At 38.0% G+C, this 17,818-nt stretch overlaps 1 protein-coding gene across 1 annotated transcript; it reads right to left on the minus strand.

Moving 5' to 3' along the window:
• Positions 1-1,017: 1,017 nt before the first annotated feature.
• On the minus strand, positions 1,018-6,326 carry LOC146670223 (uncharacterized). Its single transcript, XM_085407058.1, has 5 exons — positions 5,985-6,326; positions 4,411-4,673; positions 4,146-4,317; positions 3,641-3,761; positions 1,018-3,336 (listed from the first exon to the last, which is right to left on the minus strand). Exons 2-4 carry the CDS (start codon positions 4,531-4,533, stop codon positions 3,655-3,657), a joined length of 402 nt encoding a protein of 133 aa, XP_085263184.1. The 5' UTR covers positions 4,534-4,673; positions 5,985-6,326; the 3' UTR covers positions 1,018-3,336; positions 3,641-3,654.
• Positions 6,327-17,818: the final 11,492 nt, after the last annotated feature.

Consider the following 17,818-nt stretch of genomic DNA (forward strand, 5'->3'; position numbering starts at 1 on the left):
AAAAACGTACTTTATATATTACGGTGTTGTGGTTTGCAGTGTTTTGTGTTGTTTCACTTTAAATTTGTTTAAAACAAAAAACTGTATATGTAAATAGTTAAAAGTTCAAATGTAAATAGTTGGTTTATGTATTTTATAATCTATTTATTAGATTTTATGTGGAGTGAATAAATAAAAGTATACTAGATACAAAGCACGTACAAACTCCAAAGCACGTGAAACCTGCAAAACACAACGGAAGTGCTCTAGGATCCTAGTGGCTACACAAGCCAGGAAGTACCAAGGACCAGATTTGGTGTGTGGCAGTAACAGGTAAATGAACTTTTTTTTTTTTTAATTATTTGAATATATAGGAGTGTTTGTGTATAAATACACAAACCATACACATATGCTTTCAATTGTGTAATTTAAGTGATCTAGGTAGCTCTGTTTTGGAAGTTCAGTTAATGCTAGCAATGTGTTTTGGAATTTGTACGTGCTTTTTTCTCTAGGGGCCGCCGTAAACATACTTTTATTTATTCACACTACATAAAATGTAATAAATAAATTATAAAATACAAAAACCAACTATTTACAATTCAACTTTTAACTATTTAAATTTTCAACTTTTTCCTTTTAAAGAAATTTAAAGTGAAACAACACAAAACACTGCAAACCACAATACAATAAAATATAAATTGAAATGTGCAAAACAAAAAGAATATGCACATTCTCTGTCATATAGGCCAGGGATGATTTTGGGGTAGAGTGTTTTCTTGCTTGGAATTGCATACATAGGATTGACTGCATGAATAAACTTTCTGAATCCTTTATCATCTGGAACTGAAAATAATTGTGGATGATTACTATGCCTTTCTAATGTGATGATGTTGTCTCTTATTGTTGTCCTTGGCTCTCTTTCACTCTGTGCTTTGTCTCTAGGGGCCACTGTATATGTTTATATATAAAAATATACAAATAAAACCACATTTTTTTACATTAGTAATTCTATAATTTTATATTGTTGGTGATAATAAATTAACTGAAGGCAAGGCAAGTTTATTTATATAGCACAATTCAACAACAAGGTGATTCAAAGGGCTTTACAGAGACATTAGAAACAAAAACAAATAAAAAGCATGATTTAAAATTAAGCAAGAAAACAACCTAAAAAGCCGTTCTGGAAAGAGAGATTTGAAAGCCTTGTGATGATCGGCAATCAGATGTTTCAAATAGCAAGTCATGCCATGAGTTATAATGGGTGAAAAAACAATGTTCACAATTTGAACTAACAAAAGTAGCAAGTTGCAATGTCCATCATTTCTGCAAACGATATCTCCAAAAATCAATGGGCTATTCCGCAAAAGACACCATGACTGCACAGCATTAAGCCCAAGATCTTTGCTGTTGTCATCCAGTTTTAGCCCACCTGGCCTGTTCCTTCTCTGTGCATATCCGTAGTTAAAGCTTATAATTCTCTGTGACAATGAATTCAAGGATATTAAGAGGTCTTAATCAAGTACTGAAACACAAGCTTTAACTCATACTGCACCACTCCCTCTAGTAGATCATGCATTATGTCTACAGCATAGTTGTCTGAAATATGGAACAGCCGAAGTGAATTGAGTAAACAATTTCTTTTTACACCAAATGTTGAGGCCAAAGCAGGATTTTGTTGAATGGCACCACAGTGTTTGTAATGAAGTTCTTTGGAACGCAGTGTTAAGCCTACATGATCTTCACTAAAAACTGACTGCAACTCTGTCTTATCAGTTAAACAAAATCTACAACAATAGTTTGCACTAAATGATTCAACAAAACCAAAAATGCTATGTAAAGCCAAGTTGTCACCTGTAATCTGAAAAAGCGAACCTCTCACAGGTGTGGCTGAAAAGGGCACTTGCATTCCTTCAGTCTCTAAAATCTTTAGATCATCAACAAGTGGCTTTAGGATAGGATCAAACCCATATTTTTTTAAGTCTTCTGAATGAAAAAGGGCTACAAGATGAATGTTCATCACCACAGAATTTAACTCTGGTGGCAAATTTCTCAAAACAAAATAAATACAACCAAGTTTGTGCACCCCCTTTTTTGAGCCTAAAGGATTAGCAGTTTCAAAATCGTCATAGTAGAGCTGGATCTGGAGAGCATGTTCTTGTTGTGAGAATAAACTGTGATTTTTGAAGTAGGAGCCGTCATTTAAATCTCTGTACAATCCCTCCATGTTTAGTTTTTTTTTCTGGAAACTGCTACAAAGTTCACTGTTTCGAAACATAGATGAAAGGGATCCCATGATAGGAACGTACATGAATTTATCATTGACAGGAACTTGCCTGTATGTCCCTGTTGTTCTATCTTTGCGTACATCAAAACGCACACCAAGAACATGCTCTATGGGTTCAACTATTTTCCATTTTTGCTCAAAATATCTTATCCTTTTAGATTCTGTGTTAAGACATGAAAATGGATTTTCAAGCTGATCAAAGCAATCCTCAACTTTTTCTAAGGTTTCTCTTGATGTATCAGTTGACAAACAGTCGACAACAGATTGTTTTGCATGTGCATGGATGTCATTAACCAGTTCCTCCAATGAACCAACTAAACACTGTACAGTACTTTCAGGAACTCCTGATGATTGTACTTGAGCAATAACAGAGCTGCACATGTTCAGTATTTGCCTTTTTTCAACTGGAACCGGTGTAGTTATTGTCATGGGATGAGCCACATTTACAGGCTGTGAAACAGAGGTTCCATCGTTAGGTACAGGCTCAAAATTGTTGATGACCTCAGAGTGAACGCAGTCTCCATGTGCTCGGAATAAGTGCCGCTTGTAACCAGAGTACGTGTGAAAGATAAATGAACATCCAGGCTCTCCACAGGTCAAACGTAAAAACTTTCCTGGGTACAAACCATGCTGGAACTTCAAATGTCTAAATAACACTGAGCAACTTGTGTGGTGTATCTTGCAAATGTAACAGATGAACATTTCCAGTCAAAGTGCTGAATAGTGGATATCTTTAAACCGTACAGTGAAGACTTCCTCTTGTTTCATTGACCCGAGGACTGTCCTTCACGCTGCCAACATCAATGCCATACACTTGATGGTCTGGATGAATGTGTAGAAGTTGTCCAATGCCTTATCAAAGGACACGGCAAATTAAAAAATGTGCCTTGAAAAGTTTTGCCTTGTCAAAACCTGCATCTCCCATCTGTGTCACACAGGGAATGACCTTTTGATCTAGGACAATGTAGAAACTTTGGGTAGAAACTTTGGATGATGTTCTTTCTTTCTCCAACCCACAGGACGAATGGCTGAGTGGGGCCAGCCTTAAGAAAAGCCTCTGTGCTACCTCCCACCTGAGGGAGAGAAAGAAACCAAGTGATTCACATTAAACAAAATTGATAATCTGATGTTGAGGCATTGCTGTTTGAAATTATGACAATATTAAAATGTTTCACTCCGCGCGCACAATTATTTTTGTTTCAATGTGTACATTTAGTTTTAATAGAAACAATGACATGTCAGTCCTGCAACACCAAGCTTGTCTGGGATAGATACATCTGCTGCAGGTTGGATCACCTTGCCATCTTAAAATATCAGCCGTTGATAATTTGCATCTGTTCTCATCAAAAGAGAAATATACAATTCTAAAAAGCATACCTTGATGAATTTCATTAGGTGGTGAGCAGCATCTGATGTGCTAATCTTTGAAGACGTCCTTCCCTTAGATGATGGAGTGAAGTGAAGCAGCAAAAGAGGGCAGCCGCCTCGCAGTCCCAAACTACAGAATAGAAATTAAGATCATCACAATTACTGTCATTTAAAGGATCACAGCAGTCATTTTTCCACGTTATGTAATACCATGATGACATTTTAGACACCTGATAATTTTTCTAATAAGGCAGTTTTCCAGCGCCTTGGTATAAAAATTCATTTCTAGAGACTTAAAATCTTCTGGCCACCAAGTGAAGTAGATATCGAGTCATAACAATAGTAAGATTATGTAACTTTTTTTGTGTTCAAACTACATTAAATGTCATTTCAGGTTTAACATGTTTGTAAGCTTGTTTTCATACCATACAGAAATGAGTGATATATTGTGTTGTGGGAATTAAGCAAATGCTGTAAAGGCATGCAAAATCTACCATTTCCAACTTACACTTACCAGCCTCGTTAGAGTAACGCTGTGCAGAAATGAGCAGCTCATCCAATTCTGTACTCTGGGACAGATTTTTGCAATCTTTGATGATCCTTGGCTTGAAGAATGTTGGCCACTTTGCAAGGAACTTACCAGACACTTCCTCCCCAAAAAACAGCATTGTGAAGTCTTGGTCAATCTTAAACACAAAGTGTAACAACAGAAACAACACATTAACAAGAAAACAAACAAAGGAACCACAAAGCAGTCATTAAATTATTTTATGCCTTACCAAGCCAGGTGTATCCAGAAATCTTGGGAAAAGGTCCAGGACAGTAGAAGCTATGGCAGGTTCTTGAACCACTTTTTGCCTATGTTGAAATGTCACCTTCATGTTGTCTTTGACATGTTTCATGTCAGTTGAGTGCCTCTTCCTTGCATTTATCACCTGACAACGGCCTCACATTTGAACACAAGTTGCGAAGAGTCTTGGGGCTGTCTTGAAAAGCTGACTTTGATTAGTTCATCTCTTCTCGGGAACCAGCATATCACCACCTGCCAAGAGTAAAATAAGGTCCAGCATATAACACCATTTCTTTGCAAAATATCTAGCATGTCTAGTCCCTTTAGACTGAGTTAAAATAAATTTTGTTAAGAAAAACATCCTTGGTCCATTTTTTAAGTAGTACAAGCTGTGTAACATGACTGCAATACAGTATTCTCTCAACTATCACAGGGGTTAGTAGGAACCATATTTCTATTTTATTATTTTTTATATATTTTAAGCGATAAAAACCCTCCCCACAAATATTCCTGACAATGTAGCGTTTGGTTTGTTCGTTTTTAAATTTCAAATATTGTATAACAAGACAAAACTGCAAATATGAACGCATCCCCCCCTCTCCCTCTTAACTAACCGATGCCTTTAATTGAACTACCAAATTAACACAATGGTCCTCTCTTTCTGGTCAGACACTTTGCAGCACTTCTGCTGTAATTTTATTCATATTTAACAAAATAAAAATGCAGAAATAAGTGTACACATTAGTTTTTGACTCTCACTGAACTAACAAAGCCAATCCCTCCACATGTTTGTACTCTCTTGTTACCTCGGCCAGGTCCGCGGCTCTGAACCGTGGTAATGACACCTCTGGCCAATACGCTGGGTTGTCGGGCTTGTAGCTTTACTGTCAGCGAACACAGTGTACAGTCGAATCTTAACAGCTTTCTTACAACCAGGCACTCATTTTGGCGGCAGTGGTTATTATTATATTTACATGCGCTCTTCTTCCATTTCTCATCGGTAACAGCTCTTACTTTCTCCCTCTCTCGCGCTCAAACACACAACGGGAGGGGCAGTTCCACACGTTCTCCCCGCAGCACGGACTACACTACCCATGAGGGCCGGTAACACTCTGCCCTCATTGCCTTTATATTAAATCATTTTTGGCTAATGACAAAAAAAAGTCACTTTAAGGGCCAAATTGCATTATACTTCTTCACCTCACCTGACGTGGGCCGCAAGTGGCCTCTGGGCCGCGAGTTTGAGACCACTGACCCTAAGGCTTTGGCAGTTTAATTCGAAAATAAATAAAAGGCATTTAATAAAAACTGTGAAATATATTAACATGTAATATTCATTACAGTCTGCCAATAGCCAGATTATGCTAAATGAATATTAGGAAAGAAACTGGTACTTTGCAGAGTTCTAGCTAGCAGTAGCCCAGCTTAACAAAAACAGTTAAAATTCAAATATGACACTTAAAGATGATGTATTTTGATATAAATACTATTTCTTTTACTAGTTATCATGTTACTTGTTCTAACATCAATCTAAAACTTAATATTTAACCGAATAAAACTTACCGCATCAGCAAGAAAAAATGGCGACCGAAGATTCTGGATTGCGAAGCTCCACAGGAAATGAAGGTGTGGTCTAATTTAACACCCACAGTGTTAAAATGCAGTAACGACTAAAATCTACACTTACACTTTTCAGGAATCAACTCCCGATGTGTTATTTTAACTCGATTAAGTGTTGAACTAACTCGGAACTCTGTTGAAATCTACTAACACTGAAAAATCAACACTGGCATTTTTGCTGTGTAGCGGCTGGAGGAGGACTATCCTCCGCCTGTGAGCGCTTTGGCACGAGCGATGTGCCCACGGCAGCACCCGCTGCTTGTTGATAGTAAGAGCAACAAGCGCTTTCACGTCAAAAGTCGTCATAAATAAGCCTCCAATAACACCAGAAAAAGTCGCCAGATTTGTCGCTAGTCGCTTTTTAGAAAAAAAAAAAAAACGACGCTAAGGGGGGTTTGAAAACTCTCTAAATATAGCGACAAAATCGCTAAGTTGGCAACACTGTTTTCAGGGTATTTAAAAAAATTCAAAACAAAACAAAACCGTGCATCTCAATGTGTATTCTCTGAGCATGCGCAGAATTACGCACAGCTGTCATGTGATCCTGTGATCCTGTGATCGAACAAAGGATCAAAGGCTCAAAGAGCGCTGACGTCAAATTCGCAGCCACGAAAGTCTATAAATAGGGATCAGAAGCAGCAATTTTAAAATCAGTTTGTTCACAGCCTTCAAACGTTCGACCAGAGATACATTTGGAAATATTTCTAAGCCTTTTCAGAGTCACTGTGCACAGGCTCCAACATGCCTCCACAAAAACGCAAACAAACACAAAAAGATTATGCTGCCTGTCCTTTGTGTTCTGGCCGGCCAATCTCTCCAGGAGAAATGACCACGGATGGTGTCTTATCAGTCCAAAGAGCATTACATGAAAGTCAGAAGGAAAAATCTGACCTACATTACAAAATTAAACAAATTGAAGAAGAGAAGCTTCAACTAGAGGAAAAGTGCAGACAACTGGAAGCACGAAATAAAGACCTGGAAGAAAAACAGCAACGCCAGCCTGATATAAAAATGATCAATGAGGGCTCGGGAGTGAAGTTTGATGAAGGACGAGAGAAGATCTTTTCTCGTTTTCTTTCATCAGGAACACAGAGTGCTGAATTAAAAGAAACATCTGCCCAGCTTCAACGAAAGAAAGCTAATATTGAGGAGATACAGTGGGATCTCCAAAACATTGAGAAACAGAATCAGGTGCTTCGAGGAAAGCTCAATGAAGCGGAGAAAACAATTGAAAAAATCCACCAACAGAAGACTGAACAGGAAATACAAATGCAGGACGAACTCAAAGCCATGCAGAACTTGTACAACGATCTGATAGTCAGGTTTGGTGAAACAAAGTGCAAAAATGAAGAGCTTCTTGAAGAAAAAAAGCAACAGGAAGAAGAAAAACGTATTATCCAGGACTTTGAGAGAAGGCATCTAGAATTGCAAGAATTTTATAATAAAGAACATGACGAAACACTTAAACTGCAAAGAGAAAAGGAAATACAAATGCAGGACAAACTCAAAGCCACACAGAAATTGTACAACGGTCTGATAGTGTGGTCTGTTAAAACAAAGCTCAAAAATAAAAAGCTTCTTGAAGAAAAAAAGCAACAGGAAGAAGAAAAAAAGCAACAGGAAGAAGAAGAACGTATTCTCCGGGACTTTGAGAGAAGGAATCTAGAATTTTGTAATGAACTGCAAAGAGAAAAGGAAATACTGGAAAAACGATGTTCAAAGATGCAGCGTAGGATTGATGGAATGAAGAGGAAACACTCAGCGGTCATTAAGGAGATGTTGTTGAAGTCCAGTGACTTGAAGAGCCAAATAATTGAAATGCAGGCACAAAAGCAACAACAAGAGAAAATACATGAAGACCTGCAGCGTACGAGTCAAGAAATCCAGAGAAAAAATGAGCTGTTAGAAAATCTAATGGAGGAGGCAGCATACAAAGACCTGACAGAAAAGCTTAGAAAAAAACAAGAAACCTTAAAAGAAATGGAGCAAAGATGCCAGCAACTCGAGCAGCAGAATGCAGAAACAAATGATCAATTGAGAACCCTTATCCTGGAGAACGAGCTCATGGAAAAATACCTGAAAAAGAAGAAAAAAGGCTGGTTCTGCCGCTTATTCAGATGATTTAGCCTCGTCCTCCTCCACCTGTGATCCATCTTACTTTTCACCTCTCCTGTCCCCCCTAACACATATTCTCCACCTTCTTCATCTTTTTTCTTTTTTCACCCTCCCCCCCCAACCAGTCCCAGCAGTTGACTGTCCCCTCCTGAGCCTGGTTCTGCTGGAGGTTTCTGCCCGTCAAAAGGCAGTTTTTCCTCCCCACTGTCGCCTCGTGCTTGCTCAGAGGGGGTTGTTGGGGTTTTCTCCCCTCCTTCTTTCCCCCCTTCATTTACTTATTTGCTTGTTTAACTTTTCTTTTGTTGTTTCTGTAGTTACTTGTTTTCCTTTTTCCAACTTATGTAACAAAATAATAAACCAATTGAATTTATCCTTTGAGTATTTTTCATCTAATCTTTACAGAATTAAGCTCTGTCTTTTATTTGCTTGTTAAAACCCCATCAATGGTGAAGTAAAAACCCTGGGATATGGTTTAAAACGTTGAAATAGACTAACCAGCTAGTCTAAAACTAAGAAACACTTAAATATTACGTTAAATTGAAAACAGTTCAAAAGAAATATCCCCATTCGAAAATGTCATGCGATAATCTCATTGGCTTATGGAGTGATGATCATCACTCCAGCACTTCAATAAGGCTGATAGAAGGGTACAAAGAAAGGGGCAAGGCAAACTGATGCAAAACTAAACTAACCTAAACTGGGTGAACTAAAACGCAACATGAAGAACCCTGACATGAACATGAACAAACCTGGACATGAATACATGAGACCGGAGTGAGAGTAACAGTAACATTAAGTGTCTTGTAGGTAACAGAAATGTAATTTTAGTCTGCAGTAGTAGACATCTACCTCGTGTGGAACTAACAGTGTCAAAAGGTGAAATGAACTATTTCCTGAAACATTGTACAGCTTAAGCTGCTGCACATACTGATCTCACGCATGGAGGTAAAGCACAAGCAACTAGGGCTAATCTTTTAGGATAGTAAGTTACTGGCTTCATTTGTGGAAGAAGTGCTGTTAGTTATTTCACAGTCACCTGGCATTTGTGCTGTTCACAGAACCACAAGTCCATCGCTGGACCCCCGGTACACAGCTGTAATAACCCCCGCTGACTTCTTTTACTGAGGTTATATTTATCAGTGTTTTATTTCCTGATGTTCTTATGTGTCCTACGTGTTTCAGTCGCCAATTCTGAATTATAACCAACATTAAAAACATGTTTAAGGAGGAGAGAGAGCAAATAAATCTGTTTAACATCTGATCTTTGGGTTTTTGTTCAGTAATCAGCGTGACCTGTGTATAAACGCATAAAAGAGATAACGTTGGTGTTTCCGTCATGTAGTAACTGCTGGCTTTAACTGTACAAAGGTTGTTCGACACTATGAAACACATACAGACTTCATGATGTTCGGCTAATATTTTTATTGTGAATATTAATCATGAGGGTAAACGGCCCTGTACACCACGGAGCGAGGTCAGCATATCCACGATATCCTCAGCTCCATGAGTTAACACAGAGTTTCCCAGCTGACTATCTAACTGCCAACTATTCCAGAGACGTGAAAATATATAGCATAAAGAAAAGTGTAAGAGACTCAGCAGCAGATTAGAATAACAGTTATACATTTAATAAATCACCAAATGAATCCAAGAAACGCGCAAACCTGTTCCGACAATTTGAGTTTGTAACTTTAACCTCAGCCAAACCGATTTGCTCAGTTGTAAATAAAACAGCGAAGTAAACGTGACCCGACAGACAGAACCTGAGTGAATGAAGTCATGCGTTTAACCACTGAGAGCTAAAACTAAGGTGAGGTTTCAAAGCTGTGTGCCGGTGATTGGACATCAGCCGCTGATGAAGCTGCTTCGCCTATAAAGTGCTCTGTAAGGAAACAAGCTCCAGCAGCTCTGGGAAAACACTATATTTACTTATCTTGTGCAGAAAAATGCGCTGACATTGCTTTATATCGAGCACCGGCTGCCCAGTTACTATCACTAGGTAACGTAGGCGTGTTTCTTGAATTAGCAGCAGGTGTTAAACAGCTGACTGATGAGGAGGAGGATGCACGCAGGTAAACTGAGGGTCTGTTGAGCTGATCGCTGGTTTCATGAGAAAAATGTCAGCTCGTTCTTTATGCTCCTGAACCTGAGGAGCTTGTTTCTCCAGTCTCAGAACCATCTACTGATGTGGTCCCGACACAGGAGAATCTTGGTCCTCAACCTGAAGAGCTTGATTCTCCTGTCTCAGAACCGCTAGTACTCATCATCAGCGGTGATGCAGTCAGCCTCTCTGACCAGATCATATAGACCAGGGGTAGGCAACTCCAGGCCTCGAGTGCTGGGCCCGTATCCCTAAAGATTCTCTAGCAGATTATTACATGAAGGAACCTTTAAAAAAAAACAAAAAAAAAACAAGCGCGTCCATGCTCACAGGTGTACACACGGGTGATCACACCCACAAACTACACCCTTTTTGGCTCCTACCTCAAGGCACACTGTGTTCTGTTGATCTTATGTGCTGCACAATAATGTTTAACATTTAGTATTTACTGTCATATTCCCATATATCATTGTGATGCTGTTTATTCTATTACTCTTGTTCTCTTCTGCTTGTTTTCTTTTTTCTTTCTCAGCAGGTGATCCAGGTGATTGATATATGCATTTTTTTTTTCTCTGCCCGTTCTGTTGGTTTTTGTCTTTTGCCCTTCTCCCCCGTCCCTCTTCTCAGCTGTTTCTCTTTCCCTCTTTCTTTCTCCCCTTCTTTCCCCCAGTCAAGTCTGTCCCGTATTCAGCAAGTGAAAATAAAATAAACAATAAAAGGTGAATCAAATGGACCATTACGGCAAGGCTGGGATGGTCAATTTGGTAAAGTAAATCCGTTGGGCATCTTTCTTTGCCTTTAGACAACAATTCTGATGGCAAAAGAGCCAAACGGGACAGGCCAAAAAAAAAAAGAAAAAGAAAAGAAAAAAAAAGAAGAAAGTTTATTCATGTAGTGAATCCTATGTATGTAAGCTGAAAATTTAAATAGTTGCTGTTTGTATTATATAATTTAGTTATTAGATTTTATATGGAGTGAATAAATAAAAGTATATTTATGGTGGCCCCTAGAGACAAAGCACATACAAACTCCAAAACATGTACAAACTCTGAAGCACGTACAAACTCCAAAACACGTACTTTATATATTATTGTGTTGTGGTTTGCAGTGTTTTGTGTTGTTTCACTTTACATTTGTTTAAAACAAAAAAGGTGAAAATTTAAATAGTTAAAAGTTCAAATGTAAATAGTTGGTTTATGTATTTTATAATTTATTTATTAGATTTTATGTGGAGTGAATAAATAAAAGTATACTTACTGTGGCCCCTAGAGACAAAAAACGTACTTTATATATTACGGTGTTGTGGTTTGCAGTGTTTTGTGTTGTTTCACTTTAAATTTGTTTAAAACAAAAAACTGTATATGTAAATAGTTAAAAGTTCAAATGTAAATAGTTGGTTTATGTATTTTATAATCTATTTATTAGATTTTATGTGGAGTGAATAAATAAAAGTATACTAGATACAAAGCACGTACAAACTCCAAAGCACGTGAAACCTGCAAAACACAACGGAAGTGCTCTAGGATCCTAGTGGCTACACAAGCCAGGAAGTACCAAGGACCAGATTTGGTGTGTGGCAGTAACAGGTAAATGAACTTTTTTTTTTTTTAATTATTTGAATATATAGGAGTGTTTGTGTATAAATACACAAACCATACACATATGCTTTCAATTGTGTAATTTAAGTGATCTAGGTAGCTCTGTTTTGGAAGTTCAGTTAATGCTAGCAATGTGTTTTGGAATTTGTACGTGCTTTTTTCTCTAGGGGCCGCCGTAAACATACTTTTATTTATTCACACTACATAAAATGTAATAAATAAATTATAAAATACAAAAACCAACTATTTACAATTCAACTTTTAACTATTTAAATTTTCAACTTTTTCCTTTTAAAGAAATTTAAAGTGAAACAACACAAAACACTGCAAACCACAATACAATAAAATATAAATTGAAATGTGCAAAACAAAAAGAATATGCACATTCTCTGTCATATAGGCCAGGGATGATTTTGGGGTAGAGTGTTTTCTTGCTTGGAATTGCATACATAGGATTGACTGCATGAATAAACTTTCTGAATCCTTTATCATCTGGAACTGAAAATAATTGTGGATGATTACTATGCCTTTCTAATGTGATGATGTTGTCTCTTATTGTTGTCCTTGGCTCTCTTTCACTCTGTGCTTTGTCTCTAGGGGCCACTGTATATGTTTATATATAAAAATATACAAATAAAACCACATTTTTTTACATTAGTAATTCTATAATTTTATATTGTTGGTGATAATAAATTAACTGAAGGCAAGGCAAGTTTATTTATATAGCACAATTCAACAACAAGGTGATTCAAAGGGCTTTACAGAGACATTAGAAACAAAAACAAATAAAAAGCATGATTTAAAATTAAGCAAGAAAACAACCTAAAAAGCCGTTCTGGAAAGAGAGATTTGAAAGCCTTGTGATGATCGGCAATCAGATGTTTCAAATAGCAAGTCATGCCATGAGTTATAATGGGTGAAAAAACAATGTTCACAATTTGAACTAACAAAAGTAGCAAGTTGCAATGTCCATCATTTCTGCAAACGATATCTCCAAAAATCAATGGGCTATTCCGCAAAAGACACCATGACTCCACAGCATTAAGCCCAAGATCTTTGCTGTTGTCATCCAGTTTTAGCCCACCTGGCCTGTTCCTTCTCTGTGCATATCCGTAGTTAAAGCTTATAATTCTCTGTGACAATGAATTCAAGGATATTAAGAGGTCTTAATCAAGTACTGAAACACAAGCTTTAACTCATACTGCACCACTCCCTCTAGTAGATCATGCATTATGTCTACAGCATAGTTGTCTGAAATATGGAACAGCCGAAGTGAATTGAGTAAACAATTTCTTTTTACACCAAATGTTGAGGCCAAAGCAGGATTTTGTTGAATGGCACCACAGTGTTTGTAATGAAGTTCTTTGGAACGCAGTGTTAAGCCTACATGATCTTCACTAAAAACTGACTGCAACTCTGTCTTATCAGTTAAACAAAATCTACAACAATAGTTTGCACTAAATGATTCAACAAAACCAAAAATGCTATGTAAAGCCAAGTTGTCACCTGTAATCTGAAAAAGCGAACCTCTCACAGGTGTGGCTGAAAAGGGCACTTGCATTCCTTCAGTCTCTAAAATCTTTAGATCATCAACAAGTGGCTTTAGGATAGGATCAAACCCATATTTTTTTAAGTCTTCTGAATGAAAAAGGGCTACAAGATGAATGTTCATCACCACAGAATTTAACTCTGGTGGCAAATTTCTCAAAACAAAATAAATACAACCAAGTTTGTGCACCCCCTTTTTTGAGCCTAAAGGATTAGCAGTTTCAAAATCGTCATAGTAGAGCTGGATCTGGAGAGCATGTTCTTGTTGTGAGAATAAACTGTGATTTTTGAAGTAGGAGCCGTCATTTAAATCTCTGTACAATCCCTCCATGTTTAGTTTTTTTTTCTGGAAACTGCTACAAAGTTCACTGTTTCGAAACATAGATGAAAGGGATCCCATGATAGGAACGTACATGAATTTATCATTGACAGGAACTTGCCTGTATGTCCCTGTTGTTCTATCTTTGCGTACATCAAAACGCACACCAAGAACATGCTCTATGGGTTCAACTATTTTCCATTTTTGCTCAAAATATCTTATCCTTTTAGATTCTGTGTTAAGACATGAAAATGGATTTTCAAGCTGATCAAAGCAATCCTCAACTTTTTCTAAGGTTTCTCTTGATGTATCAGTTGACAAACAGTCGACAACAGATTGTTTTGCATGTGCATGGATGTCATTAACCAGTTCCTCCAATGAACCAACTAAACACTGTACAGTACTTTCAGGAACTCCTGATGATTGTACTTGAGCAATAACAGAGCTGCACATGTTCAGTATTTGCCTTTTTTCAACTGGAACCGGTGTAGTTATTGTCATGGGATGAGCCACATTTACAGGCTGTGAAACAGAGGTTCCATCGTTAGGTACAGGCTCAAAATTGTTGATGACCTCAGAGTGAACGCAGTCTCCATGTGCTCGGAATAAGTGCCGCTTGTAACCAGAGTACGTGTGAAAGATAAATGAACATCCAGGCTCTCCACAGGTCAAACGTAAAAACTTTCCTGGGTACAAACCATGCTGGAACTTCAAATGTCTAAATAACACTGAGCAACTTGTGTGGTGTATCTTGCAAATGTAACAGATGAACATTTCCAGTCAAAGTGCTGAATAGTGGATATCTTTAAACCGTACAGTGAAGACTTCCTCTTGTTTCATTGACCCGAGGACTGTCCTTCACGCTGCCAACATCAATGCCATACACTTGATGGTCTGGATGAATGTGTAGAAGTTGTCCAATGCCTTATCAAAGGACACGGCAAATTAAAAAATGTGCCTTGAAAAGTTTTGCCTTGTCAAAACCTGCATCTCCCATCTGTGTCACACAGGGAATGACCTTTTGATCTAGGACAATGTAGAAACTTTGGGTAGAAACTTTGGATGATGTTCTTTCTTTCTCCAACCCACAGGACGAATGGCTGAGTGGGGCCAGCCTTAAGAAAAGCCTCTGTGCTACCTCCCACCTGAGGGAGAGAAAGAAACCAAGTGATTCACATTAAACAAAATTGATAATCTGATGTTGAGGCATTGCTGTTTGAAATTATGACAATATTAAAATGTTTCACTCCGCGCGCACAATTATTTTTGTTTCAATGTGTACATTTAGTTTTAATAGAAACAATGACATGTCAGTCCTGCAACACCAAGCTTGTCTGGGATAGATACATCTGCTGCAGGTTGGATCACCTTGCCATCTTAAAATATCAGCCGTTGATAATTTGCATCTGTTCTCATCAAAAGAGAAATATACAATTCTAAAAAGCATACCTTGATGAATTTCATTAGGTGGTGAGCAGCATCTGATGTGCTAATCTTTGAAGACGTCCTTCCCTTAGATGATGGAGTGAAGTGAAGCAGCAAAAGAGGGCAGCCGCCTCGCAGTCCCAAACTACAGAATAGAAATTAAGATCATCACAATTACTGTCATTTAAAGGATCACAGCAGTCATTTTTCCACGTTATGTAATACCATGATGACATTTTAGACACCTGATAATTTTTCTAATAAGGCAGTTTTCCAGCGCCTTGGTATAAAAATTCATTTCTAGAGACTTAAAATCTTCTGGCCACCAAGTGAAGTAGATATCGAGTCATAACAATAGTAAGATTATGTAACTTTTTTTGTGTTCAAACTACATTAAATGTCATTTCAGGTTTAACATGTTTGTAAGCTTGTTTTCATACCATACAGAAATGAGTGATATATTGTGTTGTGGGAATTAAGCAAATGCTGTAAAGGCATGCAAAATCTACCATTTCCAACTTACACTTACCAGCCTCGTTAGAGTAACGCTGTGCAGAAATGAGCAGCTCATCCAATTCTGTACTCTGGGACAGATTTTTGCAATCTTTGATGATCCTTGGCTTGAAGAATGTTGGCCACTTTGCAAGGAACTTACCAGACACTTCCTCCCCAAAAAACAGCATTGTGAAGTCTTGGTCAATCTTAAACACAAAGTGTAACAACAGAAACAACACATTAACAAGAAAACAAACAAAGGAACCACAAAGCAGTCATTAAATTATTTTATGCCTTACCAAGCCAGGTGTATCCAGAAATCTTGGGAAAAGGTCCAGGACAGTAGAAGCTATGGCAGGTTCTTGAACCACTTTTTGCCTATGTTGAAATGTCACCTTCATGTTGTCTTTGACATGTTTCATGTCAGTTGAGTGCCTCTTCCTTGCATTTATCACCTGACAACGGCCTCACATTTGAACACAAGTTGCGAAGAGTCTTGGGGCTGTCTTGAAAAGCTGACTTTGATTAGTTCATCTCTTCTCGGGAACCAGCATATCACCACCTGCCGAGAGTAAAATAAGGTCCAGCATATAACACCATTTCTTTGCAAAATATCTAGCATGTCTAGTCCCTTTAGACTGAGTTAAAATTAATTTTGTTAAGAAAAACATCCTTGATCCATTTTTTAAGTAGTACAAGCTGTGTAACATGACTGCAATACAGTATTCTCTCAACTATCACAGGGGTTAGTAGGAACCATATTTCTATTTTATTATTTTTTATATATTTTAAGCGATAAAAACCCTCCCCACAAATATTCCTGACAATGTAGCGTTTGGTTTGTTCGTTTTTAAATTTCAAATATTGTATAACAAGACAAAACTGCAAATATGAACGCATCCCCCCCTCTCCCTCTTAACTAACCGATGCCTTTAATTGAACTACCAAATTAACACAATGGTCCTCTCTTTCTGGTCAGACACTTTGCAGCACTTCTGCTGTAATTTTATTCATATTTAACAAAATAAAAATGCAGAAATAAGTGTACACATTAGTTTTTGACTCTCACTGAACTAACAAAGCCAATCCCTCCACATGTTTGTACTCTCTTGTTACCTCGGCCAGGTCCGCGGCTCTGAACCGTGGTAATGACACCTCTGGCCAATACGCTGGGTTGTCGGGCTTGTAGCTTTACTGTCAGCGAACACAGTGTACAGTCGAATCTTAACAGCTTTCTTACAACCAGGCACTCATTTTGGCGGCAGTGGTTATTATTATATTTACATGCGCTCTTCTTCCATTTCTCATCGGTAACAGCTCTTACTTTCTCCCTCTCTCGCGCTCAAACACACAACGGGAGGGGCAGTTCCACACGTTCTCCCCGCAGCACGGACTACACTACCCATGAGGGCCGGTAACACTCTGCCCTCATTGCCTTTATATTAAATCATTTTTGGCTAATGACAAAAAAAAGTCACTTTAAGGGCCAAATTGCATTATACTTCTTCACCTCACCTGACGTGGGCCGCAAGTGGCCTCTGGGCCGCGAGTTTGAGACCACTGACCCTAAGGCTTTGGCAGTTTAATTCGAAAATAAATAAAAGGCATTTAATAAAAACTGTGAAATATATTAACATGTAATATTCATTACAGTCTGCCAATAGCCAGATTATGCTAAATGAATATTAGGAAAGAAACTGGTACTTTGCAGAGTTCTAGCTAGCAGTAGCCCAGCTTAACAAAAACAGTTAAAATTCAAATATGACACTTAAAGATGATGTATTTTGATATAAATACTATTTCTTTTACTAGTTATCATGTTACTTGTTCTAACATCAATCTAAAACTTAATATTTAACCGAATAAAACTTACCGCATCAGCAAGAAAAAATGGCGACCGAAGATTCTGGATTGCGAAGCTCCACAGGAAATGAAGGTGTGGTCTAATTTAACACCCACAGTGTTAAAATGCAGTAACGACTAAAATCTACACTTACACTTTTCAGGAATCAACTCCCGATGTGTTATTTTAACTCGATTAAGTGTTGAACTAACTCGGAACTCTGTTGAAATCTACTAACACTGAAAAATCAACACTGGCATTTTTGCTGTGTAGCGGCTGGAGGAGGACTATCCTCCGCCTGTGAGCGCTTTGGCACGAGCGATGTGCCCACGG

Source organism: Rhamphochromis longiceps, linkage group LG5 (assembly GCF_057381845.1).
Source record: "Rhamphochromis longiceps isolate RC_006_pf linkage group LG5, R_longiceps_female_GT1.1, whole genome shotgun sequence".
NCBI lineage: Eukaryota > Metazoa > Chordata > Actinopteri > Cichliformes > Cichlidae > Rhamphochromis > Rhamphochromis longiceps.

Bases quoted from the DNA above. Each gene is read 5' to 3' on its own strand.
- LOC146670223 (XM_085407058.1), bottom strand. From the start codon at position 4,533: ATGAAACATGTCAAAGACAACATGAAGGTGACATTTCAACATAGGCAA. The intron at 4,318-4,410 runs GTAAGGCATAAA...TTTGTGTTTAAG, and splicing joins TTCTGGATACACCTGGCTTG to ATTGACCAAGACTTCACAAT. The intron at 3,762-4,145 runs GTAAGTGTAAGT...TCTATTCTGTAG, and splicing joins GCGTTACTCTAACGAGGCTG to TTTGGGACTGCGAGGCGGCT.